This window comes from Suillus subalutaceus, assembly GCF_016647625.1.
Source record: "Suillus subalutaceus strain FC151 chromosome Unknown DFJ58scaffold_138, whole genome shotgun sequence".
NCBI classification, from domain to species: Eukaryota; Fungi; Basidiomycota; class Agaricomycetes; order Boletales; family Suillaceae; genus Suillus; species Suillus subalutaceus.
In genome coordinates, this window is record NW_024540387.1 from 100,200 (window position 1) to 125,434 (window position 25,235).

At 48.9% G+C, this 25,235-nt stretch overlaps 11 protein-coding genes and 1 non-coding gene across 12 annotated transcripts; 4 read left to right on the forward strand and 8 right to left on the reverse strand.

The window, feature by feature from the left end:
• The first annotated feature begins 30 nt into the window (after nucleotides 1-30).
• DFJ58DRAFT_811214 (uncharacterized protein) lies at nucleotides 31-2,977 on the forward strand. The gene is made up of 5 exons (XM_041391468.1): nucleotides 31-400; nucleotides 460-1,929; nucleotides 1,980-2,218; nucleotides 2,266-2,322; nucleotides 2,354-2,977. Exons 1-5 carry the CDS (start codon nucleotides 382-384, stop codon nucleotides 2,780-2,782), a joined length of 2,214 nt encoding a protein of 737 aa, XP_041238927.1. The 5' UTR covers nucleotides 31-381; the 3' UTR covers nucleotides 2,783-2,977.
• Nucleotides 2,978-3,049: 72 nt separating this feature from the next.
• On the forward strand, nucleotides 3,050-4,236 carry DFJ58DRAFT_718441 (Tho complex subunit 7-domain-containing protein; the record flags this gene model as incomplete). Its single annotated transcript, XM_041384474.1, has 4 exons — nucleotides 3,050-3,087; nucleotides 3,177-3,445; nucleotides 3,499-3,643; nucleotides 3,690-4,236. 4 exons carry the CDS (start codon nucleotides 3,050-3,052, stop codon nucleotides 4,234-4,236), a joined length of 999 nt encoding a protein of 332 aa, XP_041238928.1.
• A 9-nt stretch (nucleotides 4,237-4,245) lies between these two features.
• DFJ58DRAFT_95928 (Metallo-hydrolase oxidoreductase) lies at nucleotides 4,246-5,549 on the reverse strand. Its single transcript, XM_041395645.1, has 3 exons — nucleotides 5,320-5,549; nucleotides 5,155-5,267; nucleotides 4,246-5,104 (listed from the first exon to the last, which is right to left on the reverse strand). Exons 1-3 carry the CDS (start codon nucleotides 5,531-5,533, stop codon nucleotides 4,256-4,258), a joined length of 1,176 nt encoding a protein of 391 aa, XP_041238929.1. The 5' UTR covers nucleotides 5,534-5,549; the 3' UTR covers nucleotides 4,246-4,255.
• A 97-nt stretch (nucleotides 5,550-5,646) lies between these two features.
• Nucleotides 5,647-5,729, reverse strand: DFJ58DRAFT_t130. Its single transcript has one exon. It is a non-coding gene; the product is annotated as a tRNA-His (tRNA).
• A 193-nt stretch (nucleotides 5,730-5,922) lies between these two features.
• DFJ58DRAFT_811218 (uncharacterized protein) lies at nucleotides 5,923-10,566 on the reverse strand. Its single transcript, XM_041391469.1, has 14 exons — nucleotides 10,360-10,566; nucleotides 10,206-10,312; nucleotides 9,690-10,121; nucleotides 9,051-9,636; nucleotides 8,690-9,000; nucleotides 8,431-8,635; nucleotides 7,772-8,380; nucleotides 7,113-7,720; nucleotides 6,906-7,061; nucleotides 6,589-6,846; nucleotides 6,425-6,538; nucleotides 6,247-6,374; nucleotides 6,147-6,191; nucleotides 5,923-6,090 (listed from the first exon to the last, which is right to left on the reverse strand). Exons 1-14 carry the CDS (start codon nucleotides 10,508-10,510, stop codon nucleotides 6,051-6,053), a joined length of 3,750 nt encoding a protein of 1,249 aa, XP_041238930.1. The 5' UTR covers nucleotides 10,511-10,566; the 3' UTR covers nucleotides 5,923-6,050.
• Nucleotides 10,567-10,688: 122 nt separating this feature from the next.
• Nucleotides 10,689-15,492, reverse strand: DFJ58DRAFT_811222 (uncharacterized protein). The gene is made up of 5 exons (XM_041391470.1): nucleotides 15,190-15,492; nucleotides 14,038-15,103; nucleotides 13,508-13,981; nucleotides 12,504-13,458; nucleotides 10,689-12,451 (listed from the first exon to the last, which is right to left on the reverse strand). Exons 2-5 carry the CDS (start codon nucleotides 15,088-15,090, stop codon nucleotides 10,890-10,892), a joined length of 4,044 nt encoding a protein of 1,347 aa, XP_041238931.1. The 5' UTR covers nucleotides 15,091-15,103; nucleotides 15,190-15,492; the 3' UTR covers nucleotides 10,689-10,889.
• A 1,140-nt stretch (nucleotides 15,493-16,632) lies between these two features.
• On the reverse strand, nucleotides 16,633-18,082 carry DFJ58DRAFT_667376 (RNI-like protein; the record flags this gene model as incomplete). Its single annotated transcript, XM_041382617.1, has 3 exons — nucleotides 16,633-16,794; nucleotides 16,853-17,128; nucleotides 17,201-18,082. The coding sequence occupies 3 exons, from the start codon at nucleotides 18,080-18,082 to the stop codon at nucleotides 16,633-16,635; spliced, it is 1,320 nt and encodes a 439-aa protein (XP_041238932.1).
• A 176-nt stretch (nucleotides 18,083-18,258) lies between these two features.
• DFJ58DRAFT_708590 (uncharacterized protein) lies at nucleotides 18,259-18,765 on the forward strand. Its single transcript, XM_041383791.1, has 2 exons — nucleotides 18,259-18,536; nucleotides 18,590-18,765. Exons 1-2 carry the CDS (start codon nucleotides 18,346-18,348, stop codon nucleotides 18,684-18,686), a joined length of 288 nt encoding a protein of 95 aa, XP_041238933.1. The 5' UTR covers nucleotides 18,259-18,345; the 3' UTR covers nucleotides 18,687-18,765.
• On the reverse strand, nucleotides 18,766-20,418 carry DFJ58DRAFT_811230 (uncharacterized protein). Its single transcript, XM_041391471.1, has 8 exons — nucleotides 20,160-20,418; nucleotides 20,035-20,111; nucleotides 19,894-19,981; nucleotides 19,725-19,839; nucleotides 19,399-19,671; nucleotides 19,267-19,350; nucleotides 19,065-19,216; nucleotides 18,766-19,009 (listed from the first exon to the last, which is right to left on the reverse strand). Exons 1-8 carry the CDS (start codon nucleotides 20,344-20,346, stop codon nucleotides 18,807-18,809), a joined length of 1,179 nt encoding a protein of 392 aa, XP_041238934.1. The 5' UTR covers nucleotides 20,347-20,418; the 3' UTR covers nucleotides 18,766-18,806.
• Nucleotides 20,419-20,463: 45 nt separating this feature from the next.
• On the reverse strand, nucleotides 20,464-20,652 carry DFJ58DRAFT_627143 (uncharacterized protein; the record flags this gene model as incomplete). Its single annotated transcript, XM_041381131.1, has 1 exon — nucleotides 20,464-20,652. A coding segment is annotated over one exon (189 nt), but the record flags the coding sequence as incomplete, so codon positions are not given.
• A 575-nt stretch (nucleotides 20,653-21,227) lies between these two features.
• DFJ58DRAFT_96021 (uncharacterized protein) lies at nucleotides 21,228-22,107 on the reverse strand. The gene is made up of 2 exons (XM_041395646.1): nucleotides 21,451-22,107; nucleotides 21,228-21,398 (listed from the first exon to the last, which is right to left on the reverse strand). Exons 1-2 carry the CDS (start codon nucleotides 22,039-22,041, stop codon nucleotides 21,309-21,311), a joined length of 681 nt encoding a protein of 226 aa, XP_041238936.1. The 5' UTR covers nucleotides 22,042-22,107; the 3' UTR covers nucleotides 21,228-21,308.
• Nucleotides 22,108-22,143: 36 nt separating this feature from the next.
• DFJ58DRAFT_96062 (uncharacterized protein) lies at nucleotides 22,144-23,716 on the forward strand. Its single transcript, XM_041395647.1, has 2 exons — nucleotides 22,144-22,480; nucleotides 22,574-23,716. The coding sequence occupies exons 1-2, from the start codon at nucleotides 22,237-22,239 to the stop codon at nucleotides 23,491-23,493; spliced, it is 1,164 nt and encodes a 387-aa protein (XP_041238937.1). The 5' UTR covers nucleotides 22,144-22,236; the 3' UTR covers nucleotides 23,494-23,716.
• Nucleotides 23,717-25,235: the final 1,519 nt, after the last annotated feature.

Sequence of the window (25,235 nt, forward strand, 5' to 3'; positions counted from 1 at the left end):
GTTAGGAGCATGTAACGCACAGCTTGGACGGGGCTTTGAGAGCTTGACGACTTTGGGCGTCTACAGGGAACCCGCGCCCAATATGTCCAAAGATGCGAGTTCTAAGCGTGAATTGAGTTCGAGCGCGCTCAATGACTTTTCCGCGTGTTCTCTCACACAAGACTCATCCTTCTTCCGTGTGCATTCAGATCCCTCGCTCTACAGCAGCATATCATTCCAGGTTGGTTCCAGATACTCTTCGTGGCAGTCATTCTACAGAAATATCGACATCCCAGGCCCTTTTAGGCTGCCACAGGAAAATTGGCTGGCTGATACTCGGATCAGCGCAGCTGCTGCTGAATCCTGTAAATAGCTAAACCTTTACGAGTGAAGGGGTCTGAGATGCATTATAATCAACAATGTGAGCAAAGTTCTGATTTATTTAATATGGCGGCGTTAACGAGTATCATGATGGTGCAGCGCCGTGGATTCCTCATCACTCCGCATCCCTCAGTCTGACACCTACTAGCAATGGACGAGTACCTCCGCCTCGAACCCGCCATACAACAATGTCAGGTCTGCCATTTCAACCCCAACCTCCCTCGCCCAATTCTAGTATTCCTCCGAGACATAATATTCCTGCGAGTTTGACCCCTGGCTTACGGCCTCTCTCCGGTGATGCTGGTTTTCAACAACAACAAACTGCACTTCTGTACAATTCGTCTACCTCATTTCTTGCATCTCCACCACACACGTCATACTATGGCAATTACTTCTATCCTAGGCAGCATCCCTCCTCAACCTCACCTCCCGTACCCCAGAAACCAAAGGGAATTACGGCACCTCTTGTCCACACCATTCCACGACCACCTATTCCTCCGAAACCACCAATGGTAACTACTGCTTCCTCACAGCGCAATCCGCTCTATCCGCAGTCCATTCCTGGTCCTGTTGCAGGGCCATCTAGCCGACCGATGCCCGGCGAAGAATCTCCCACCGATGACAAAGATATCGCACTAGCGCTAGCGCTATCTGAGTCAGAGGCGCGTCAGCGGGAGGATGACATTCTCGCTCAAGAGGAAGCAGATTTGATGAAGGCGTTGGAAGAATCGCGTATTTTCGCCGACAATTACAGCAGGTATGTGTCTGATAGCGTATTCGACGGACATCAGGATTCTTCGGGTGGACCCTCGTCATCTTCTCAGCCTTTCACGCCTTCTTCTATGGAAAACGTCCTTCTCAGCCCCCAGAAATATAACCGATTTCCAGAAGGCAAAAGCTTTTTGCACATAATTACACCTACCACGTCCGAGAGTTCCTATGACGAAGAAATATCTATCCATCAGTCGGGCAAAGAAAGTCGAGAATCAGTTCAATTCGTAACTGATGCCTCCATCTCAAGTCGAGAAAACCTAACTCCAACACCATTAACGTATAACAATGCTGTCTCGACCATTCTGAAACCGAACGATTTATCTATGAATGCTGGCGGTGGCACCGCTGGAACATCTACCATATCTTCTCCACCCGCCGAGTTCTGTCGATCAAACTCGAGTGATCATATTCGTCCCTTGCCGGGTCTAAATCCTGTATCTTCACATCCGATGTCATCGTCACAGCAGAATCTGAGCGTGGCGGAACCTCCTCCACCCAAACAGCCACTTCCACGCAGGCCGTCTGTCGCAAACTCCGAGACTAGTTCTTTGAGCCGTCGCTCTTCATCGAGTGAACAAATTCCCTCGCTCTTCACCCCTGCAACGTCGGTCCAAACTGGATCAACGAGCCCACCTATTTCCTTCAGCCTGCCATCTCACACAGATATATTGGATTCAGTTGACGAAGACATTCAGGAGGAGGAGGAAGGCGACGAGGGGACAGATTCTGCTTCTCGACCCGCACCAATACTGACGGCCAACCAATATGTTGAACCAGACATGCTGATGGGTGTCTGTAAGTAATGTGTTGTCGTTTGCTCCCCTTGCCTCATTGAAAATTTGCAGCAATGGGCTTTAAACCACCATCAATCTCCACGATATTGTCGCCTATGGGAGAGGCCATGCCCAATATTATAACACTACCATACGGGAAGGCACCAACATTTCACATCCAGTCGCCCTCCTGGCGTCACCTGTTGAAGCTGATGGCGCGATTGAGTGGGACTCGCGTCGAGCCAACCATAGAAGCTCTTACTGTTGCAAAAGATGAGCTCAAGTTGAGAACGGTGATCCAGTTTGTAAAGGTAAGGACGGCTATCTAGCGGAGTACCAAAGCTGACCGGCACTACAGATTCATCACTCTGCTTCGGAATGGCGAACAGTCATCTATTTGACGACTGACATGCCGGTACCCTCCATCCGTCACAAACTCGCATAAGTATACCAATGGCGATGTAACCGTACTTCCCTACTCCTATACCCTTTCACCACTCCCGCAGCTCCTCCGTGATGGGGCGGATTCACCGATGGCAAAATACTATGTGGTTCCCGCGACGAATTCCACTCCATATCCTACGCTTCCCATCAACTTTCCCAACCTCGCGATGTATTTGCAATCAGCTGTCCAGGTTTCCAGGAAAGCTGCTCACGATGGCTCCAGTGGCCTTCGGAGGCTCGCTCTTAATATCGACACTTGCTATCCGAGAGACGACGGGAGGCCGATCAGTACGGACTTCTCTGACACCTCTCGAAGTCTGGGTGGGATGTTTAAACGCGTGATCAACCGCGGAAAAACTCCAAGAGGACGAGGGGGTAACGAAGAAATTTATGATCTAGTCACCCCGTTCGTGCCAGATGAATGGGGTTGATTTATTTATGCCCAGTCGATGCTCTCCATTTGCATGATCTACTGCATTTTTTTGGATTTTCTAATACAATACGATTGTCACATTGCAAGATATCTTGTCCGGCTTGTCCGCATCACACAATGTTCAACTTTGTCCTAAATATAGTTACAATTTGGCCCTATGTAACATGACGGAATTTCATCTGCTTTCAATCCACATCCCTTCGAATATAAGTCTCAGATCTCACTCCCCGACTCTCGTGTGTTAGAGTATTACGGTTCAACGTTCATGGCAGTCCCAGAATCAAATTCACATCCTGTGCCAGAGTTATCACAACCAATTCCACCATTAACTGCTGAAGAAGAAGGCATGGATTAATCATACTCAAAGCTGGATCTCTATGTTAATGAACAAGCAACGCGCTTTTAACAGATGCCATCATATACACGCGTATCACGAACGACGAACGACCGCTTCGGCGGGTGGTCAAGAAGTTTCACAACTATGCCTCCTTAGTACATCATCCCCTCGTGTCACCTAGTTCTTCTGGAACAGTCGAGGATGCACGGGAAGCGTGCTTAATCGAGCTATCGTCCTTTGAACTAGCTCTTAAAAAGAGTATGATGGTATGCGAAGCTGAGCGGAGGCAAGTGGAGGAATATCAACGGGAGCGGGAGAAGATTGGTGAGTGCATTAAGCTTTGCATAGAAGTGGACGCCTGAGGAATGAATGCGCAGAGAAGGAACATGATGCTCTACGTAGTCAAATTGAGGAGCTGAAAGTCGCACTGGAATATGCACACACGGAACGCAAACGAAAGGTCGAGTACGACACAATTGCCGAGAAGATCAACACTCTTCCAAGTCGCGAGGAACTTGAGCAGTGGGTCATGTCAAACTACTCTCGTATCTTTCTCATTAGGGTTTAGGGCAATACGGTCGCTTGAAAATGACATGGCTGCTATTAATGCGGAACACGAAACTCAGGACCGAATCATAAGGGGCCAGAAAACTGCTTTAGACAGTATCATCATGGACTTGAGCTCTCTTCGCCTTATGGGCAAAGACAAAGAATCTGCCACATCAAGTTTAGGGACACCGGCTGCTACGCCAGCTCCAGACGGCACAGAAGCCGATGACAATCTGCCTAACATGCGTGATAGCTCACAAATAGTGGATGGAGGATTGGATGAAGATGAGAAGGAAACGGGCGAGGTGGCTGAAGAGAAGGAAGACGGGGAGGATGACCAGTCCATTGGCACACCACTCTCATTGAAACTCAATCCCGCTGCCAATGAATTCGCACCCAGTTCGCATACACCCTCGTCACTACGACCTCCAGAAGAAGATGACGATATAGAGATGGGAGAGGTTGCAGAGGATCCAAAAGTGAAGGCGAAAAAAGCCCGAGAAGAATTGGAGGAAGGAGAAGCAAGCGATGCCAGCAGCGCGTTGTCTGACCCACCGGATGATTGAATGCGCATTGCTACTTATTTCATGCGTGTTCTTGTAGTAGTACATCCACGTCAAAACTCATAAAATCCCTCGCACATGTAATTTTTCCGCTATAATGCTCTTCAGCCAAACGTGCAATGCCCTCCATGATCGTCTTCGCCGTTGGCTCGACATCGTCGTTCCCTGGATATCTGGCCGAGAAATGGTTAAGCACCAATTGCCTCGCTCCGATTCGTGCCGCAAAAGCACCAGCCATCTGGGGAGTAGAGTGCCCTCTGGATTTTGTGCGTGCCTCAATGCTTTCAAATGTGTCTTCAGCTTTGGTATGTGGGTCCAAGGCTGGCAAATGGGCATTTGTTGCTTCGTGTATCAGCAAGTCCGTAGATGAAGCCAATTCCGCTATTGGCGATGGGTCATATGTATCTCCAAGAATGACGAGCTTGCGTCCGGGCCTCCTGAGAGGGCCTTGTAACATTGTGCCATCCGAGAGTTCCATACTCTCTCCCTGTTGAAGACGGCTCATAACGGACATCGGCGTATTGGTACGCTTGAGATGTGATATGTACTTCGCAGGGTCCATTTTTCCGGGTACAGGTGCCTCTGTTATAACGTAACCAATGCACGGTACGGAGTGTAGGATGGGAGCCGCAGAAACTGAAACAACGGTGTCGTGATACACGTTTGACCAAACGCCGTTTGTTTGCGGAATGTTACGGCCGTTTGGAGATTCGGACGCATGAAGGGCAAGAGAGATATGGTCTCCATCTGGTGGGTCAGAAGGTAACCGCAATTCGTGAACGACATAAGGCGCGCCCAGGAGGGTATGTGTATACTTGAGGCCATTGCGGACATATGCCCTGGTTCCAAAGGGCCCGTAAATTTCGATGGGCTGATGAAAGCAATCAGTAACAACAGAATTAATACAGTAAATGTACAGACATTCGATGAGTTCTGGGCCATGTGTATACGGGGATCCTCTACTCCATCAGCTGTTCCTCCAGCACCGTTCAGCATGCTTGCCAAGAGAGGCAGTAAACCAAAGATATGATCCCCTATTAGTCAGTGGAAGTTAGTCGATTGGAAAAGCAATGTTGAACCACGGACCATGGGTATGTGTGATAAAGATCTTTTCAATCTTACCCATCTTCACTTTGGACCTTTGGACTTGGTGCTGCGTGGCCTCGCCACAGTCGAACAACCAGACATCGCTATTCAATCGGAGAGCAAGTGCAGAGTGATTTCGGGTTAAAGATGGTTGCGCAGAAGCGGTACCGAGGAACGTCAGGTTGAGCGATGAAAGTCCTCGTCGTCCCGTCATGGTCGATATGTTTTAACAGGCAACACAAAATCATTTTGCAGTGGTTGGTTAATGTTAATGTTCTCTTGACTGGAGTCAGGGTTAACGTCGATTCAATTTTTTTTGGAAAAATATGTCCCTGGCAGGAATTGAACCTGCGGCGCCACGGTATTGTGAGTTCCACAACGTGGCGATTTAACCACTAATCGACAGGGACTTGTTAGGAGTTGCAATAGTAGAAATTATAAGCCTGTCATGCGTTGGTTGGTTTTGAACTGTTGACAGCAAGAATGCGGCTTCGACTACTAGAATGATTTTGGATCGCGTTAATATTTTTGAGCTAACGTCTCTCTAACAGACAACTGTGACATCCTGGTGGTTCATGCAATGAGTGACGATTCGTCAAATTCATCGGATTGGCACACATTTTCAGATTGTACGTTTGCTGGATATGAGATGATCAGAATTACATGTGAGCGTGCAGAGATGATAACAATATACAAGCAAATGGCAAAAGATAAATAAGATAGTCCCAGAGCTAAGGAATAAGCCCATGTGCCCGCAGCAATGCACCCCATCTGAAATTGAAGCAATTGGTTTATGTCGAGTGTTCCGAAGTGAAATAAATACGCACTCTTCCTTTTCAGATTCGACCTCAGCTAGCTTCCTTTTCAGTTGCCTGTTGGAAACAAAATTCAATGGAGGATCACTGAAACGAGGAATATGACACTTGCGAGTTCTCCTTTCTCAGTGCATTCTGCGATTCCTTCGACTCACGAAGATCAGCAGTCATGTTGGTCCACGCTTCGTCATCCGGGAGGTGTGCATCGTTATACATAGCGTCCAGCTCTTCGTTGAACGCCTGGGATATCGATGAGCTCCTAGCAATTGATTATAATGCGTGATACCGACCTCGTACATGATCTCCTTCTCTGCTGTAGCATCTGCAAGAAGACTCTTTACAAGTTCGCATTGACGTTTCGTGTTCTGAAGTTCCACTCGAGCTTTTTCCAAGTCAGATAGTTTCTATGTGGAAAAAGTGAGTCATGACTTCAAGAAATGTCGTCTTTTCGTACCTCCTTGAAATCAGACACCACTTGCGTAAGGCTCTGGTGCAATGTCTCATGGCTTGACAAGGCAGAAGCCAAGAGCTTGTCAGCATCAGCAACGGGCTCGCTCAATAGGCTGATATTCGATGTACCCAGAATTGCAGGTGGTCCAGGCGTAGATAGTTCCGTCACAAAACTTCGTGGTCGATTGCGAGGGGTACCCTCCTGCTGGCGTTTGCTGATTAATTGTCTCATCTCGTCTAGTCGTTGCTGTGCTTCCTTGGTCTAAGTTCACAAATATCAGTCGCAACGTTGAATTTGTGAATAACAATAAATTCACGCACAATGGGCTGGGGAATGGTCCGCTGCGGGGTACGAGCAAGTGACTTTTCAGGAGAAGAGCACCTCCGTGATTCGTCGAGACTCGCCATTTCATCATTAGCTCGAATTTCTTGTAGGTCCAATTTCATCCGTTTAATGACACGATGTGATGACTCAATCTGTATGTTGTCAATGAAGTCATTGACAAGTTGACGGAATTGTTTACGTACATCATCTTTGGTAGATAGGGAGATTCGCAACAGTTCGTCTGCATGGTCAACTTGGGGAGAATGAGATGCGTGGCCTACACGTGCGATTCGAATTTGAGGTGAAACTTTGCGCGGAGACACGATCCTCGCCGTGCTTTTGGACAGCGGGGAGATTCTCGTGTATGATTTACGGCTTGGAGTATATGTACTAGACCTGGTTGATGGTTTCTTTTTGATTGAGAGTGGCTCCACGCTGCCTGTGGTTGAATTGGGCTGTCTCGGCGTGGAATCCATGTTACCAGTCACAACGAATGGCTGACGTCTACTGCGTGGTAATGGAGACGGAGCATCATCCTCAATGAAAGATGAATCGTCTTGGAAAGAGTCTATGTGGGCGTCCAAGGCAATGCGGGCTTCCAAGGCAAGCTCATCGTCCATGGATGGAAGATCAGGTGGAGTACTTGTCGGACTCTTCGGTGGCAATGGGGAGATGCTACGAGGACCAAATCGAGAATGAGGTCGCCGTGTCCCTCTGCCTGGAGATGTTGACGTAGGCCGGGGAGTTGTTGATCGCTGACTTGCTGCTGTAGAGGCTCGGGACGTGGGACGTAAAGGTCGAGGTGGATCATCTACAGTGTATCGATGAGGCCAGCGAAATTGAATACTACACTTTGCCCTACCTTCATAGATGGTTTCTCCCGGTGGTCTATCCGACGAAGACTTCGCGGCCTGCTTTCCGTGCTGATTCTGGCTGTTGCGTCGTGCGAGTTCTAGACGCAGTGATAAATCTTGGTCAGATGGATCCTGGCGTACCGGTAACTCTTCCTCTCCATCGCTGTAGAATGATGTTCTGGAACTGTTTCGTGACGGAGACGTCTGCCGGGACAATGGAGAGGAACGACTAGTGCCCGGTGAACGACTTCTTTTGACCAATTTTTTGCGCGAACTCGAAGATTTGCTGGCATAGAGAGAGTCATCGTCTGCCAGAGAAGTTGGAGCAGTAGCCGTCGAATTGGATCGACGAGAGAACTTGGTCAAACTTCCGTCGCCTGTCGTTGTTGTTGTTTGGGTGTAGACAGACGAGCGGCTGGTAGATGACTTCGACCGGCGATGACTACTTATGGAACCACCGAAGAAATCGCCCTTAGAAGAACCTGGTATGGCGTTGAATAGATTTCTTGAGATCGCGTCCAGGCTAAATATATGTGCCCGAGACCTTGAGCTCGCGGTTGGGGTGGCAGGACGGGAGTCATTGCTAGTTTTGAACTTGAACAGGCCGTATTGATGGACTATACAATTCTCAATCATCACAAAAGAAAAGCAAGGCTTGGGCACGGACTTGTTTGGACGATACGACCTGGTATCCTTGCGGTCTGAACGATGTCTTCCTCCGATTCATCAGACGGATCGCTGGAGGTAACTGTATATCGTGAAATCTCCCCCGCCATAGGTTGTATTCTGACCACCACATATGGCGGTCCGTTGATTCCAAATGGAATGGGGTCTGCGGTCCCCAACGTGTCTATATGCATGACGATCTTGGTCTGCACGCGTCGGCAATGTAAATAGAATGATCAGCGCACAAAAGTGAAACACACCTTTTTGGGCTCTTGCAAAAAGGCTGTTCGTTGGTATACATTGAAGTAAGTGCGAGCCATAGTAACCCTTCCTCCTCTCGACTCTACTTCACGCTCATCAGCGCACAAGACAACCGATTGTCCTGATTTAGTCCTGTATTTCGCCTGAGCATTCCATAAATTCTCGAGGAACCGGTCCTTCTCGTTGGTAGTCCGAGTAGGATCGAGGTTTGCTGGCGCAGGAGGGAAGACAACGGAAAGGCAACGGAACGAGCGACCGGACCAACGATCACTTTGGTCTTGAGGTGGATTCTCGATATATATATGAAAGTCTGAAAGAATGACTAAAACTGAAGGTGGCAATCAATATATGATAACTCACCAGCACCACCAACGTCAGCGGCAACGATGTCGGGTAAATCAATGACACCCTTGCAACTTAAGCCACTTTTCTTCATGCGCAGTGGCAAACCGCCGGTCTTCGCAAGTTTGTCAACGTCGTCCAAGCCAGCTAGCAAACGTCCACTTTTCTCGCCATTGCCAGGTCGCTTGACGATCATTAACTTGTCGTCGAAAAGAAACAAAGTACAATGCAGCACGTTGAGAGCAAGGCTAGAGACAGAGGTGGATGCAGATGCTGGGCCATCTTGCACGATATCATCGACATCAATACAATCAATGAACCGCCGTGAAATTGAAATTAAACCAGGAGGAAAACCATCCACCGTTGCATTAAGACAATGCATAATTGCTGCTCGCTTGGTTTGTTCGTCTGTTTCCGCAAGAGCAATCTTGCTGGCGATATCATCGGCTTCTATCAATTTGGCGCGCTGTGGATCTCCGGATGCCATATACTTGATCATGGTGCGAAAGAGTAACGTATATCGCGGAATCCGCTGAACAGGATCCATGAGTAGCTCGCGCAGACCAACGCGATTTCTGGTATCAGCGTTCGAATACTTGATCCGCTAGAAGCAAGTAGTCTGGTTAACATCCCCAAGAGGGTCGCATCAAGACTTACGTCAACATATGCGGCAAAACCAGACGACTTCTTCATCATCTCGCGTTCAAATATTGACTGGGCTTCCTCTCGCTTGACGTAGTACTGTCTATAATGCTCAAACCCTCGTAGATCTTTGAAATGTCGTAGGGCAACATCACCGACACCCCCAACTGTTTCGGGACCGTCAGGTGCAACCATCTTCTCAAGATCCACTAGGAACGCCTCGTTAACTGGGAGAAAGTTGTCGATATTCCCGAATAATGTTTTAGCCTCATACGAAGGCAATATTGCGGTGTTCTTGTTGCGGGAGAATTGTCGAAGTGGGTCTGCATAGTCGTTCTTCAATATTCGAAGTCTCTTGACGTAGGATCGTTCAGTATTGACGAGTTCGTTAACCACGTCAGTTAGGGCCGTCGAATCTGTAAGCGCGCGTTTACGCTGCAAACCGTCCTAAGACATGAAGGAGACCACATCTGAGTGTGAGCAAGCGAAGCGTCTCGCCTTTGCAGACAAAGGTTAGCATGTACCACTCACGGGCTGGTGGTGTTCTGAGAACGATGTGTCTGTTGCGGAAGGCAGAATGTGGCTATCATTCTGACTCAACCAGGGGTCTCCTAGAGATAAAACCAGGTCTTGGACATCTACACCAATCAAATTGTACTCTTCAGGAGTCATCAGCACCGCTTACCTTCGGGCAACCTTCTGCCACTATCACAACCCTCAACCACAACCCCGCAATAGAAGACCCGTCTGGTCAGAGATGGAGCGGAAGGTTTACGAGGTGTCTCATCCCCACGTGCTAATGGAATCTGCTTACGAGGAGAGCTGTTTAAATCCATAGATTAAGAGAGATATTCATGGAGAGATGATTAAAGGACACAAAACTCAAGTAAACGAACTTAGCGCTAAGCGAACAATGCGGCGCGTCCACACGTGACTGACTAGGTCTGATCACGTGCACGCGTCTGACAAAGTTCAAGTTTTAAAAGTTAAAACTAGTTCGACACTCTGAGACTCTGAGTCTGAAGAGTCAAAACTTGTATTCCTATGTGTACGGTATGTTGTGGTATATGAGGACCATAACGACATGGGTCAATGAAAATAATGAAATAAAAGGGATTGTATGAATTGATGCTGGTAAAAAATAAGATATGCGACGATGAATAGTAATACAATATTGAAGTCAGTCAATGGTAGCTTGGGGGTGCGGTTGTATGATCATGAATTCTGCATAACAGGATCCGGTGCTATAGGGGTGAGTCGTGATAAAAACGAAAGATTGCGGCGCATGCGCACAGTGCGCGGAGTAAATCCTCCCTCCTGGCCTGGGGATGATGAAACTGAGGCAGCGGTGGTCGAGCGGCGGCGGAGACTGGGAGACCCAAACAACGTCCTCAATCGCACTGGAGTTGACGTTCCAACCCCGAAATCCCCAACAGACGAATCAGGGGCAGATTGTGGAAACTGACTTAAGTGCATCAAATCGGGTTGAGACATTGGACGATCAGCGGACGCCAAAGATGGGTGAAAGCTTGGAATTGGATTACTGAGAGACTTGGTTGAAGCATCTGAGGGAAGCTCCTCGAGTGGGACATCGGGCGCACTTCGGACCCTTCTTCGAAGTGTGCCTTTCGACCACCACTTGAGTAGGCTTGGTGTAGTTGATACACTACTCGATTCAGATGGCTGATAAGACACGGGAAGTATTGGCGATGTAGAACGCGAGAAGAGGACTCGGACGTTCTCGACCATAGAACGGCTTCGCTTGGGCGTAAAGGCTTCCTTTCGGGCTGCAAGCTCTGGTCGAGGAGCCGCACCTGACAGCACCGAGGTGGGTGCGGACAGTTGCCCATGGAAGACAGGGCTAGAGGCGAGTGACCCTGGAGCAGAAGCGGACACAGAGGAACACTGTGACATAGGGGAAGGCGACTCTGGGGCACCCTCTAGCTTCACTTCATCGTCGTCCAGAGACGCAGCCCTTGAAACGGCAACGATCTTGAGTTTCGTTTGTTGGCGGCGTTTGGCCAGCTTGGTTGGTGGGATGCTGGGAACGGCAGGGATGTCGCCAAAACCATCTATGTAACTCTTTCTCCTGGGAACAAGCACACTCTCCCGCTTGGTTAAGCGATTCTTTGCAGCTACACTCATAGCACCAGCCATGGTCAATCCTGAGCTTGACCTCGAAAACGACCGCGACACCTTTGATGCTTCAAATAGCTCTTCTTCGTGGGTATGCGCATAGCAGCGAGCGGAGAGACAGCTCTCCGAGAACACGTCAAGGAGTCCACGATCGACCTGCTCACGTGCGGGGGCAGTGGCGCGCACAAGATGAATCGTATCTGACTCTGAAAACATGCTGAGATAAGTCCTATTAGATATGGTAGACAAGCGACGGCTAGGACCAAGCTGATGACCAGAGTCAGATTTCTGAGATGGGTCGGTTTTGTAGGGCGCCCGACCCGACCTCGGCGGATCGGAACGGGAAGAGTGTGTGTGGTTCTCTTCTCTGCTGGATGCTGCTTCATTATCCAGCTCGGGGATAGACTGAATAGTGGGCAAAGGGCTGATCACTTCGTATGGCGCATCATCTAGCAGCGACAACACGAAGCCTCCTTTAGAATCGCCTCTAAAACTGCATATCGATTCACTCGTCCATGTAGCAGGAAGTTCGAGGGCATGATGAATTGCAGCCTTCCAAACATCCTTCTCGCGCCGACAAGACGCCGCGAACTCAAAAATGTGACCTCGCCCAGAAAGGCGAAACCAACTCGGTAATAGGGCTAGTGAAGGTGGTATTAAATGCTATATGTTCATAGGTTGAAATCAACATACCTTCGTCGTTTGTCGAGTCGACTAGGTCAAACCCCGCTAACGAAAACCAGTGTTTTGGCTCGTACGCCCTTACCTTATGAACTTTGGCAAGAATGATGTAACCCCCAGGGTACAAGAAAGCCCCAAGATACTTGGCTTTAACTGTGCCATTACTACTGGCATTGAGGCTGTGGTAGTGGATCACATCCAATGATCCCGCGAGATGACACGGGCCTAGGGACGACAGGAAACCGAAAGAAAGATCGTGTGATGCAGGTCTAGTGTAAGATGCCGTTACTAGGGCTAGTCCTTGCGATATCCGTAAGGCAATGAGCGAGGACTTGACTGCTAAATCCTGCTGGCGCCGTGCTTCATCCACGGAGCTGGCTACGTCCCGCATGACATTCAGCGCACTTCGCACCAAATTGACCTCCAGATCACGTGATCCGCCTTCCGCGTTAGACATGGAGCTTGACTCGCGCGAACTGCCGCTACCGCTTGCATTTCGTGGATGATCTTGGAGCTGATCAAGGAGTAAGGGGTAGCGGCAGATGCGTTGAACAGGTTTAATGAGGTAATCCATGAATGCGAGCTTCGACTTTACGCTAATTTGCCCCCGGTCTGAGTGCCCACTTTCAGACGCACTAGTTACAGATGCCTTGAGGTTGGCGTTGGAACTGACGCGGGAAATACTCTGACGACGACTGGGCGCGTCCAATGATGAAAGCGAATGCCGTCGCCTTCTCGCAATCAACTCGTTTTCACTAAGAGTACCATCTGCGGCATCGTCATCTTCGGCTTCTTTGTCTGTGGTAGAGTGAAGCGAGCCATCGATGCGCATTTCAGCAGCTATGGTAGCACATAATTGCTCGAATGTCTCCCATTCGGCTGGGAACTCCTGTTGGACTTTTCGGACAAGGTCAAATGCTTCAGGATGTCCGGAGCAGAACGATTGGTACAAATGAAATTCATGTGCCTAAAGGAAACTCAGTACTGTGGGACATAGAGCATCACATGACACCTACTCGTTCAATGAATTTCGTGGCAACCGCATCAAGTGCTAAGTGTAACGTCTCCAAATTGCGTGTGTACTCCTTCTGCATTATCGTCACGCCCCCACTAGCCCCATCGAGAATCATCGGAAAGCCGAGAGGGGAAACGAGTGCCCTTAGTTCACAAACTAGTTGTTCATGGAACTTGAGAATTTCCTCCATATTGCGAGTTATCAAATCAAGGTCAGCGGGAGAGAATACGTGCCGCATCAGAGACTTTTCCTTCGTTACGCCTGATGGGCCATTGACAATATGAGGGATGTTTTCGCAGGGAGAGAATGGTACGGGGGTCGATAGGCGGTAAATAGATTGTGCGCGGACAGCGGGGTTCGACGAGGGTGGGTTGAAGGCAGGAGACGAGGAACGGGAGAAATGGGACATCCCAAGGCTAGAGGAGGGGTGATGTGGTAGACGAGTCGTCAGACTGGGCAGGAGCCTAAGGTACACCTGAAGGAACGTTCGACGATGAATCTCCCAACAACTGGCCAATCCGATCGACTTACTGTAACAAGAACCTTAAGGTCAAAAAGGTATCCGACTTCCGTGGAAAGCAACTCCAAGAGTGCATGACATTTTCTCACGTCGTCTTTGCTTCCTATGAGATCATCCTTCGCCTGAAGTGGATGATCGGCAGCTTCCGAGCTTGACTCCTCCCCTTCGGGTAGATTCTTATGATAGTTATTCAATTTCTTGAGCTTGGTGTCATCCTCCTTATCTGAACCATCCTGCGGCAAGTGAAACAATGGTTTCTTCCGAAGTGCTGCTTGAGATGCTGGTTTGCCGCTTCGATGTGATCGTTCCTCACTGTGTTCGCTGATACTCACACGTAGCGGACTTCCGGACGATCTCGTCCCTCGCTTGGAGTGGTTGTCTCGTGGCGGTGTCGGTGTCAGTGACAAAGGCGGCGCAGCAGGGGGAATGGTAGGAAGGGGTTTCGAAACAGACATTGAAGGAAGTGACGCTCGACGCTTCAAAGTCAGCTCCGAGGACACTTTAGATACGCTGGCAAACGTAGGATCCGGAAAAGAGGCGGAGGCAGTCACGAAAGACGAATGCGGTCGCAAGGACACGGAGGCAGAAGATCTGTGGGTATATTTTGGAGGTGGTGTGGGAGGTGTGGCCATCCAAGTTGGGGTTGGAATAGTTATCTCTACGTGTGCAGCGGACTCGCTGTGCGCAAATTTTCTGTCCCTTTCATCCTCTGTGTCAGAATTCAGGCTGAAGGTAACGTTGGTCGTCATGCTCGCCACGGGTGTGGTCAACGGGGATGCGATGATGGGTGTGAGAGGAACAAACCGCCGGGCAAACTGTGGTGACTGCCGAGTAGAACGAGACCCGGCTGTAGAGGAAATGTCACGGATAGAAGACACTTCATCTGAGAAAGACATTAGATGGTCTATCGGCAAGGCTAGTTCAGAAGTGAAAACAGTCCCATGCGCTGTCCGGCGATCCAGCAAGGAAGTCGGTGATGAAGGGGTACGTGGTCGCGGGCGTCGAGAGGTCGTGCGTGTGCGAGATGAGGGAGCTAAATGCGCTACGTGAGAGCCATTCTCCATTCGTCAAAAGAGTCTGTGACGGTACATGAAGAACATGTGAGAAAATACGCCAAAGACAAAGTTCCAGGCAGTAGAGGGTGTTGAACACCGATGACAAACCTTGGGGAGCCTCTTGGCTTGCCCGCCAGACACAACTGAGTACGTTCGAGATGACCTGCAGCGAGCGACTGAGTTGCCAATTTAATGTGACAGTGAAAGCGAATTGGCCAGTTGAATTAATTGCAACGATTGTAGAGGCTAACGTGACGAGCTTATACGACGATTTGGTCGCGGTCGTCGCCCTGTTAGTGACTGTTCGATTTTAACAAGGAAACACGATTAATGGCGTTGTGAACGAAAGTAGGGCCCAGATGATGCAATTATTAGTCCAAACAAGTTGGAAGTGATATAGGTCAAATACCAATGGGTGTATATGTATAAAAAGACCGGTACGTCAGAGGGCTCTGGTCTCCAAGATCTGGCGGAGATTAAACTTTATCTGCGGTCCGCGATATCCCTGCTTGCCACAGACGCGTACGCCCACGTGCATTGATTTTTCTCAATATAGGATCGCAAGTAGTCTTTTACAGTGATGCTATGCGATAGTATATATAGGGCACTAACCGTGTTCATCCACGTATCTTTAAATGTTATCGTGGCTGATGAGGCTCAGACAGTACTAGTAGAAGTGGACGTTGAATGGCGCTACACTCAACCGAGTAGAAAATTAAATATCATATCTGGATCATATACTCCCATGCAAAGAGCGCATAGACCTCAGGGGGGGAGGTTCCGCTTTGATTCAGATTAATGAACCATGATCAGATGAAGCGATATGAGGCTGTGATGAGCGCCCCGGCGTTGAGAGTCGTTGTGCAACCGAATCACACGACGAGAGGATACGTGAAGCCGGTATGTTTGTTTTCATTGGGTTGGGAGAACGGTGCTGTATTCCACTGTATTCCTTGAATTTGGGATGATGATCGATCATCCCGGAGCCGAACATTGAAGGAGACGCTGTTAAAAACGTGGGTGGAAGAAATATCCGGCTAGCGAAGCTTAGCGACCGCAGTTATGAAATTACAGTCAGATGACGAGTAACAACCAGCGCCTGAGGCACGAAAACTGACCAGGCATATTGGCATCATATTCGCAGGGCATTTGTAAGGAAATCTGTGCTATTATCCTCCAGCCAATCCGACAATGTTTCGGGTTGGTTTCGGGTGACAACCTTCTCTTCCTATACAACGTGCAGTGGGGGTAATAAGTCGACTTATAAGGTCGTGAACCACCACTTATCTCCGCCAAGCATGTATACCGGCGGCCCCTATGATTCAGAAGACCAGAAGAATTACGTTGGCTGCGATGCAATTTGTGTTATCATTATCGAAATAGTGTAGAGGCCTAGTAGAAGCACAACACGTAAAATATGCGAGGGTAAGTTGTTGACACGATGAATAAAAGGTATGATAGCACACCGACCAATCACCCAGCTCCAATTCCCAGCCTTCCTAACTAATCATGCAGCCTTGAAGATCGACTGCTAGTTCACAACGTTCTCTGCTAATACAGATCCATGCTATCATCCGATCGCGCAACAAATGGAATGTTCTGAGCCTCCGCCTGTTCGCGTCTTAGTTTCTCCTTGTCGAGAAATTTGCACAGCGCCGTTACATTCGGACCACTAAACGCACGAAAAACGGACTTCTGATCGGGGTCCAGATCCTGGGGTTGACACGCGAATGAGAATCTAAGTCATCAGTGCCAGTGATTTGGGACATACTGCAGGAGGCGGGTCAGAAAACCGCCCGACGCCGGTCCGCCTTGCACCAGGCACACCAGTCGCAGTAAGGTGCACGAGGCGCTTACAAGTTCGGACGAGATGATGTAACGACTTGAGCGTGACGCGATCGCAGTATGAAAGGTGCAATCGCTCCAATGAAGGTGTATGGTCCGCGAGGAAATAGATAGCATTGTCGGTCAGCTTTGGCACGCGAACAAGAACAAGGCGGTGAATGTGTTCTAGGCTAGCTAATTCAAATACAGCCATATCAGTTAACTGTCGGCAGACTATAGCCCCGTTAGTGCAGTACGATTGGACGCTCGATAATGCTTACCACGCCAAGTCAACAGATCGAAGTTCGGTACATGATCGTGCCAAGAACACGATGCCATTGTCAGTGATTCGTGGGCAATGCGCAAGGGTAAGGTTGCCAAGGTGAAGACCGAGTTTGGATATGCTTTCCACGGCCTTGTCGGTAAGGTTGGGACACCCGGCCAATGCAAGTGACCGGAGCAGTGGAGCATGTGTCACGATGCCTTCAATTCCCGTATCGGTCAGCTTCGGGCAGTGACTGAGATCCAGCACACGAAGATCGATTGCGGTATGACGTAGGATGAGAGGTGGAAGCTGATCAAGCCAGGTATGAGGACGAGCGGGTAACGGTTTCTCCCCAGATGGCTGAGGAGTGAGGGTTTTGATCGGCGAAGGCAACGCACTGTCCGTTAACTGAGGAGAGCGCGCCAACGTCAAAGTGCGAAGTTTCCTAGAGTATGACCAAATATCGCGAACAGACACAGCCGTCATGAGCGGCTGGTCATTCAGCTCTAATTCCACGAGCCTCGGGAAGGTCTTGGCGATTGCGGAGACTGAAGCGTCAGTGAGTACTACCCCGCTGAGCTGCAGCCACTGCAAAGGAGGTGTTTTCGCGACCAGTTCCATGATGCTCACGTCAGTGACGTACTTGCACCCAGTAAGGTCAAGACCTTGTAAATTGGAATTTTCACGTGCGAGATCGACGACAGTCTTGTCAGACGTGTCTGTCACCCCAGAGAGCACTACCGACTCCAATTGACGACAAGATTTCATCTCTGGGGCAACCCATTCGTCAGTTACCCCGCAATTGGGGTCCCGAATAACCAAGTGGCGAACAATTCGGCGTTCTGATTTTGTTTTGGGGAGTCGATCGACAATTCTTTTCATATCCTCTACATCTGCCAGTGGGCGGTTCATGATGGGTGTGAGACGGTGATAGAAGAGCTTGAAGTGTGCACGCGGAAGGAAGATTCTAACAAGTAGGATGCTAGTGGAGCACTAGCATAGCCATGAAAACCTCTATTCCAGTATTTTATCGCGCGCCGTGCGATGATTGTTTGGGCCACCAGGGCGTCTACTTGTCCATACCCGGTCAACCCACAATCTTTCCGTAAACAAATCCACATCAAGTTGAAACATTTCGGCGTCTCCCGACTTGGACATAACCACAGGATTGTGCAATGACCTCCACCAGCTCGCGGAGCTCGTCGACTATTACGGCGACGAGACTGTCAAATCAGCCACCACTACAGCCGCCGCCACCTAATCCATCTAGTCGATTCCCAGTCACACCAGCTGTATTGCGCTCCATATTCACATCCTCGCGCACACCCCACGAGGAAAGATCCATATCTCGTGTCGCATTTTTCAGGTAAAGATGTTCATCAATTTTTACCGTGCTGGGGTATTGAGCGAGCTTCCAAGGTTCGCTGGCTTCCTGCTGAGTTGCGTGTGCATCAGCTTCGCTGCTGCAAGAGGAAGGGGGATGAGAGGAAGTGCTGGTCTTCTAGGAGTTGTTTGACCGATCAGATGTCAATGCGAAGTCTCAACTCTGTCAAAAACTTGGGCTCAAAGTCAACTTGTTGAGGAGCATTATGGTAGTAATAAGTGTATGTTGGTGTTCATAACTATAGCAATAAAATCAAGCATCCGAATCGTCGGTTGACCCATCAGCATCTCTATCCTGGCCATCAGACACGCCTTCTTGTGTACCACTTGGTCCCGCGTCTCCAGACTCTGGGTCCGCCGGCTCATCGATGTTTGCCGCGCTGGTGACTTTTCGTTTACGTGCTGCTGAAGCGGGAGGAAGGTGAGCTTTCTTGACTCGGAGGATATCCATGATTTCTGCAGGTAGGATAAGCAATAATCAACAATCACTTGTGGTCCTTGAAGAACAAACCTTGGTGGGTCATGTCTTCGTACCCCTTAATTCCTCTCTTCATCGTCAACCAGCGTCGTTGGAGTGAGTGAGCACTCCATAAATTCCAATCTGAATCGGGGAGCGTCTTCCAGTCAATCTCAGTATCGTCCCTGACGTTCATGGAGTCGACCCTGTTAACATAAATAAGCATATAGAAACCGACAGCAGACTACCGCCGTACTTATGGACCAAGATATAGGCATCTTGAGCGCTCCAACGTGGTTTTTGCCCTTCATTTTTGACGGTTTTGCTTAGTGAATCGGTCCTGCAAGAAGAGTCAAGATTACACATGTCGTATATCAAAAGCGCTGACCATTTAATTCGACACTGTTGTCTGCCGCGCCTATTCCCCATCCTGTCGCTCACTTTGCCCCAGAAGACATCGTTATCAAAATCCTTCCCCTGTTGGATTGTCATCTCCGTGACAATTGCCGTCAGCTCTTCCTCTTCTTCCTTTGTCCACACGCCCGTCACCCGGACTTCGCGATTGGCAATGTGATTGCGATAACGGTCACGGCAATCGGAGGACATTCGACCAACAATCTCACTGACTTTTTCCCATTGTTGACCGAGGTCCGCAACGGCTCTAATGTCAACAAGTATATGAAACATTAATGAATGAGGGCGGAAATAACATACTGTTTAAGCACTGCATCTTCTTCGGGCATCCATTTGCCTTGCTGTTTCTTGGGATGGAACGCCCTACGAACGTGGTGATAAACAGCGATGATAGGGCGCAGAGCGAGAGCGGAAGCTAATCGAGATATTAACACTAGACCGACACTTCATACGGCACAAGGAAACCCACTAATTTCCGACCAGAATGCATTGTCTTTGCCTTTCTCGTTCTTTTGGAAAATGATGTCCTGGAGTTGATCATTTGTAAGACCTCGGCCCTGTCATCCACAATGTTGAGTATTCGCGTCGACAAGCGTCATAAATAGCGCACCACTTTGAAAGCTTCGATAGCGGCCCGAAGTTGTTCCTCTTCGATTGCAGAAAATTTTCCCTTCTTGTAAACGAGACCTATTGTATAGAATTAGCGATGATCCATCACCTCTGGAAGTCACTTGCCTTGTGTTTTAACCATCTCGGCCAGTTTTGTTGCGTTCATCCACTTGTTAGCCAACATGTGAGCATGATCTGGATTGCCATGATCGGGCCCTGGAAGGCTCATGTCTAAAACACGTTTGTGGGTCGTCTTCGTCGACTTGGGAGCAGTATTCAAGATTGCTCCCGATGTAGAAGGTGGTTGTCCCATCGGTTGAGGCGAGAGTTGTGGGTGTATATTAGAATGACCAGGTAGAGGTGGGATAAACCCTGGGGGAACACCGAGAGGTACATTGGCTGCAGCAGCGGCATCACCCAATGTCTTCAATACCCCGGCAAGTTTGGACATGTCAAGCTCTTGCAATGCACGGAGAATCTCGTCATTTGACGCGAATTGGACGTCGGGGAGGGGGAACCCCAAGTTCGGAAGAATATTTGCAGGATGCGATGAAGACTGACCGTACAGATGTGCTGGAGAGGGAAAGGGGAAATTCATGGGAGGATACGTCATGTAAGGAGGTGATGGGTGATCATGCTGTAGATTTGGCATGATATGATGATCCTGGTAAGAGGAATGTGCTTGGTACGGTGAAACATCCAGGTGCTGCGCGTCTGCTGTAGCGGATGCAGCAGCAACAACAGCATTCAGAAAATCGACTGAGCTAGTTGGATGAGTTTCTGGTGCTTCTTCCACCAACTGAGGACTGAGAGTGTCAACAGTGTTCTGTACGACCTCCTTTGCCTTCCCTTTGTCGGTCTTTTTCGTTTTCTTCTTTTTATCCTTCTCCACCTCGACACTTTGCTCACTGACTTGCACAGTTAACGCATTAACATCGTCAGTATTTTTCTTTCGCTTCTGCCTCTTTTGAGACTCGTCTACTGAGACTTCACCGGTCGAATCGTTACGGGCGCGTTTCTTTTTCGACTGATTGTCCTGGGATTGCGTGAATGCATTATTGACTTCGCCGACGGCCTGTTGTAGTGCTCGCTGTATATCGGATGAAAGGCTTGGGGTTTGATGAACCTGGGCAGCCATGCTTTAGGTGCTTTAGGGTGGGCCGACGAGATGGATGAGGGCAAGCAGCATCCGGAGCTCTGCCGGAGTTTACGTCCTACTGGAGCAGCATCCCGGTGGAAAGATACCGAGAATCTACTAAAGATATCTGATGTCCGTTAATCATCGTCAAACCACCGCTCTTCTGCATCTCTATCATCCTCTACATCGAGCCACTCATCCCAGTCAACTGAATCATAATCTGCTCCCTGACAAGGAATTTGTTCGAGTTGGCTTTTCATGCGGAGCGACAGGACTCACTTCAAGCAAACCATATATGAACCGTTCCCTTATGCGTCTTTCAAACAAAGCCTGAGCCTCTTCTGGCGATTCAAACTCTTGAATTTCAGGAACTTCGTATTCGTCCTCTTCTTCACTGTCACTTTCCTCTTCCGGGACAAAATCATCGTTCGCCTGCGTTCTCCGGATAATTCGTATTCTCTCCGCTGCCCGTTCCTCCTCCATGTCGCCGAGTAGCTTGGCCAGGTTGCCCACCTGTTGTTCTGCACCACCTAGGAAACTCATTTTTGCCCATTCCTGCTCTTCCTTCCCCTCTTCTTGTCCCCTTCGCTCTCTGCCCTGCCACAGTGTTGGCCAGGTATTTCGGGCAACCGCGAAGCTCAGAGACCGCGGCCTTGATTCAGTAAATTTTAATCTTCGATTACGTATCTCAGTAATCGCTGTTCGCTGTTTGGGCGTTGTGACGAGTGAGAACCGCTGTATGATGTTGGGAGGTAGCTCGTGTAGATGTCTTTTCAAAAACTCGATAGGATCGACGCTTGGAAGAGGATCATAGTCCTGAGGAAGGACAAGATAAGATAAAATGTCAGAACCTTGAAAATGGGATTGCATGTTGACGTCAGGAGTAGCTTGAGGTCACTGCTTGAGACGTTTACGTCCGTAGTACCAATATGGCAGGTGGAAGCTTCTGAATTAAACAAAGATAAACAACTCCACGTCTTAATCCGTTTTGCTGCAAGTTTGTGTGGGACTCGTGCGCACATATTGCAGCCATTGCACGGTCTATTCACATGACTTAGAATCACTATGATTCAATCAGATTCATCTCATCTACAACCTTCTCCACCACGAACGTTCTTCTGTTGTTGGGACTGGTGTAGACTCACCTTCTCAACCGTTGACGAGCTTGCTTCTCATGTCAGACATGATCATATCTGGGAACTTCAGCCAATGAGCAAAAAGGAAATTATGCGCATGAGAAAGCAAGAGGCAGTGGAAGCTCAAAGCATGACTGAGTCGGGCAGCTCGGTGCCAGTGCACCTTCCCAACGGTGCGTCTCCCTGATGTCATTCGCCCCGCTCTGAGATACGCGTATTTCGCGTGTTTTTTCAACAACTTACAAATTTTGCTTGTCTGTACATAGGTGGATTACATTTATATCCTACGGATCAAGGCTCGTCGGGCTCTCAGCCATTCACCTCATCGCCAGCACCTCCATCGGGAATACTGAGTCCAACCTCTTTAATACATCCTACCTCCCGTCAATCAACTTCGTTTCCCCCGCAGAAGAAAACACCGCCACTGCCTGCTCCTGCGAGAGCACCCGATCTCCCATCTTTTGCTCAACTGTCATCACCGGCTGACACCTCATCTATTGCGTTTCTTCCGCGATCACCAGACCTCAGCACGCTCTTATTCCACCCCAATCTTGCAGCTCAAATTGATTCTTTTGATCGGCGACGCAGTAGACTTAGCGAGATTGCTCAGACACACGCTAATATGTCTCTGCAACATTCTCGCACTGACTCATCAAGCTCATCGCAAGATGCAGTAGAGCGACAGCTCATACGGGAGGATGCAGCGGACGTCAGTACCCAGAGCATCCAGATGCAAGCACCGGAGACGGTTCACAACGATGCAGCAGAAGGTGCAGCATTGTCTACCTCCAAGGATCCAGCATCCATCGTTGCGGGCACGGTTGTGGACATAGCTGATGCTGATCTCCAGTGGCCTGAATCTGAACCTGAACACACTCCCGCTAGCCGGCCTCGGCCGCTCTCTCCGCCGGCCAAGAGTGAGGACGTTGAGCGCATAGAACATCGCAGCCCTCCCGTTGTGACCCAAAATGACAGAGGAAGACACATCCGTTCTGGCACGCTCCATATTTCGCCATTGCCCAAAGGCACCGCATTAAAGACAGCATCTGGGCCTTCCCAATCGTCGCAAGACTCTCAGACGACTTCTAATTCGAGCCTTTCTCAGGATTCTGCACAATCCTCTTCCCTAATACTTCAGACGCAAGCACCATACCAGAGCCAGTCATATGAGCTTTCACGAAGTTGAGGTGTATCACGTGGTTTTGTGAACATCCTCCATCTAAGGTAGACGTAGTGTTGTTGGCAAAACTACCGAGTTTTGCCAACCGGTTCGGCAAAACTGGTTGTGCCCGGTCCTCGGCAGAACTCATGCAAAAGGGGGGTGGCAAAACTTGGTAGAACTCCAAGACTCGCCGAGATGTATTTTAGCTTTCTGATAACATAGTTTGAATTCAAGAGAACATGCAAAACGACGTCCCTAAAGTAAGATGTGGTGCACGCTGGAGGGCGCCCCCCTCGCATCACTGATCAACAATTTCGAGCGCCTGGAACGAGTTAACAACAGCTCGCATCGTTACTACTGTAAATGCAAACATTGCAGTGACACTGATAACTCATCAAGAGCGCACATTCTCTGATCTCGGCACAACACAATCTGCATGGCGGTGTAATCTCTCAGTTGACACATTTGAAACACTCAGCAAAATTCGTGCAAATCTTCGATACTACAACACCATAAGACCTACGGAGGCTGGAAGTCCACCCGCCATCATGGGCGCCTCCGCTCTCGATTGAGCCTCGCGATGTAGATGTGACCTTCTCGCTGATCCGGAGAGTATCTCGCCTGACGACATTGCCGCTGAATTTGCAGCTCTCAAAGAGTTGAAAAGGACTGAAGAAGTTCAGAAGTTGAAGTGCTCGTGGGAAATGCTTTCGATTTTGATGAGTAGGATCGGGTCGAACAAGGAATAATTCCACAAACTGTTCTAGATGAGATTGAGGTGGTTAATTACAATGGCGAGGGTGACGGCTGGGACGAGGCAACATTAATATTGATGTCATCTCATACATATAGTCTACATAACCTAGCTAAGCACCTAGAGTTTTGCCAAGTTCTGCCACCCTGGCAAAACAACCAGTTTTGCCAGTTATAACCGGCAAAACTAAAGCCAAGTAGTTTTGCCCCCCACACTAGGTAGACGACTTGCAAAAATAACGAATGTCACATGATTAGCGTTACAGATTTGTGACAACTGAAAAAAAGACAACTAATTAATGACGAAGTGAAATATACTTACTACTGAAAGCAATGGCAAAGCCAAAACCAAGGAAGTGAAATCTACGAAATCAAGGAACTCATCTTTCAAATCTCTGAGCCCAACTACAATCCTTGCGAAGTATGACAAATCGCACTACTATCGGGGTTATTACTGAGAGGAAGAAATATAGTTTCAAGTACCTCTTTGGCAATTCATGCTGTAGCTTGTCAAGATAGATAGTAGGACAGTGACAAAGGATGGCAGTGATGAAAGCGAGATCATTGATGGTGAGGGTGCGACGTCGGCCCGTATTCTTGCTGGCTTGTGGATACTCCAAGTTGCAGGAAAGAGCTGTACAACTTTGTATACAATAGTCTTTTTTACTCCAAGTAGATGGCAGATATGCTTGACAGAGTGCCCACGTCGACATAGAACAGGTATTTGAGCTTTTAAATCATCTGAAACAGTGTGCAGCAGCATTGGACAACACCTGACCAGTGACAACGCAGACTCAATGTTATAATCAAGCGCTGCAAATCTCTCAATTATGTTCTTACGGGGTCCTTGTCCGGGCATTTCCGACACACAAGTTTTGATTTGTGATTCCGCACTAGGGTTTGGTGTTGCCAACTTTCACCTTGCTCTGTCCTGCAGAAACAATGACAAATTTCAGCTGGGAAGATGCAGGTAGTAGTTTTCTCAACCTCCTTTTTATTTTAAACAATCAAAC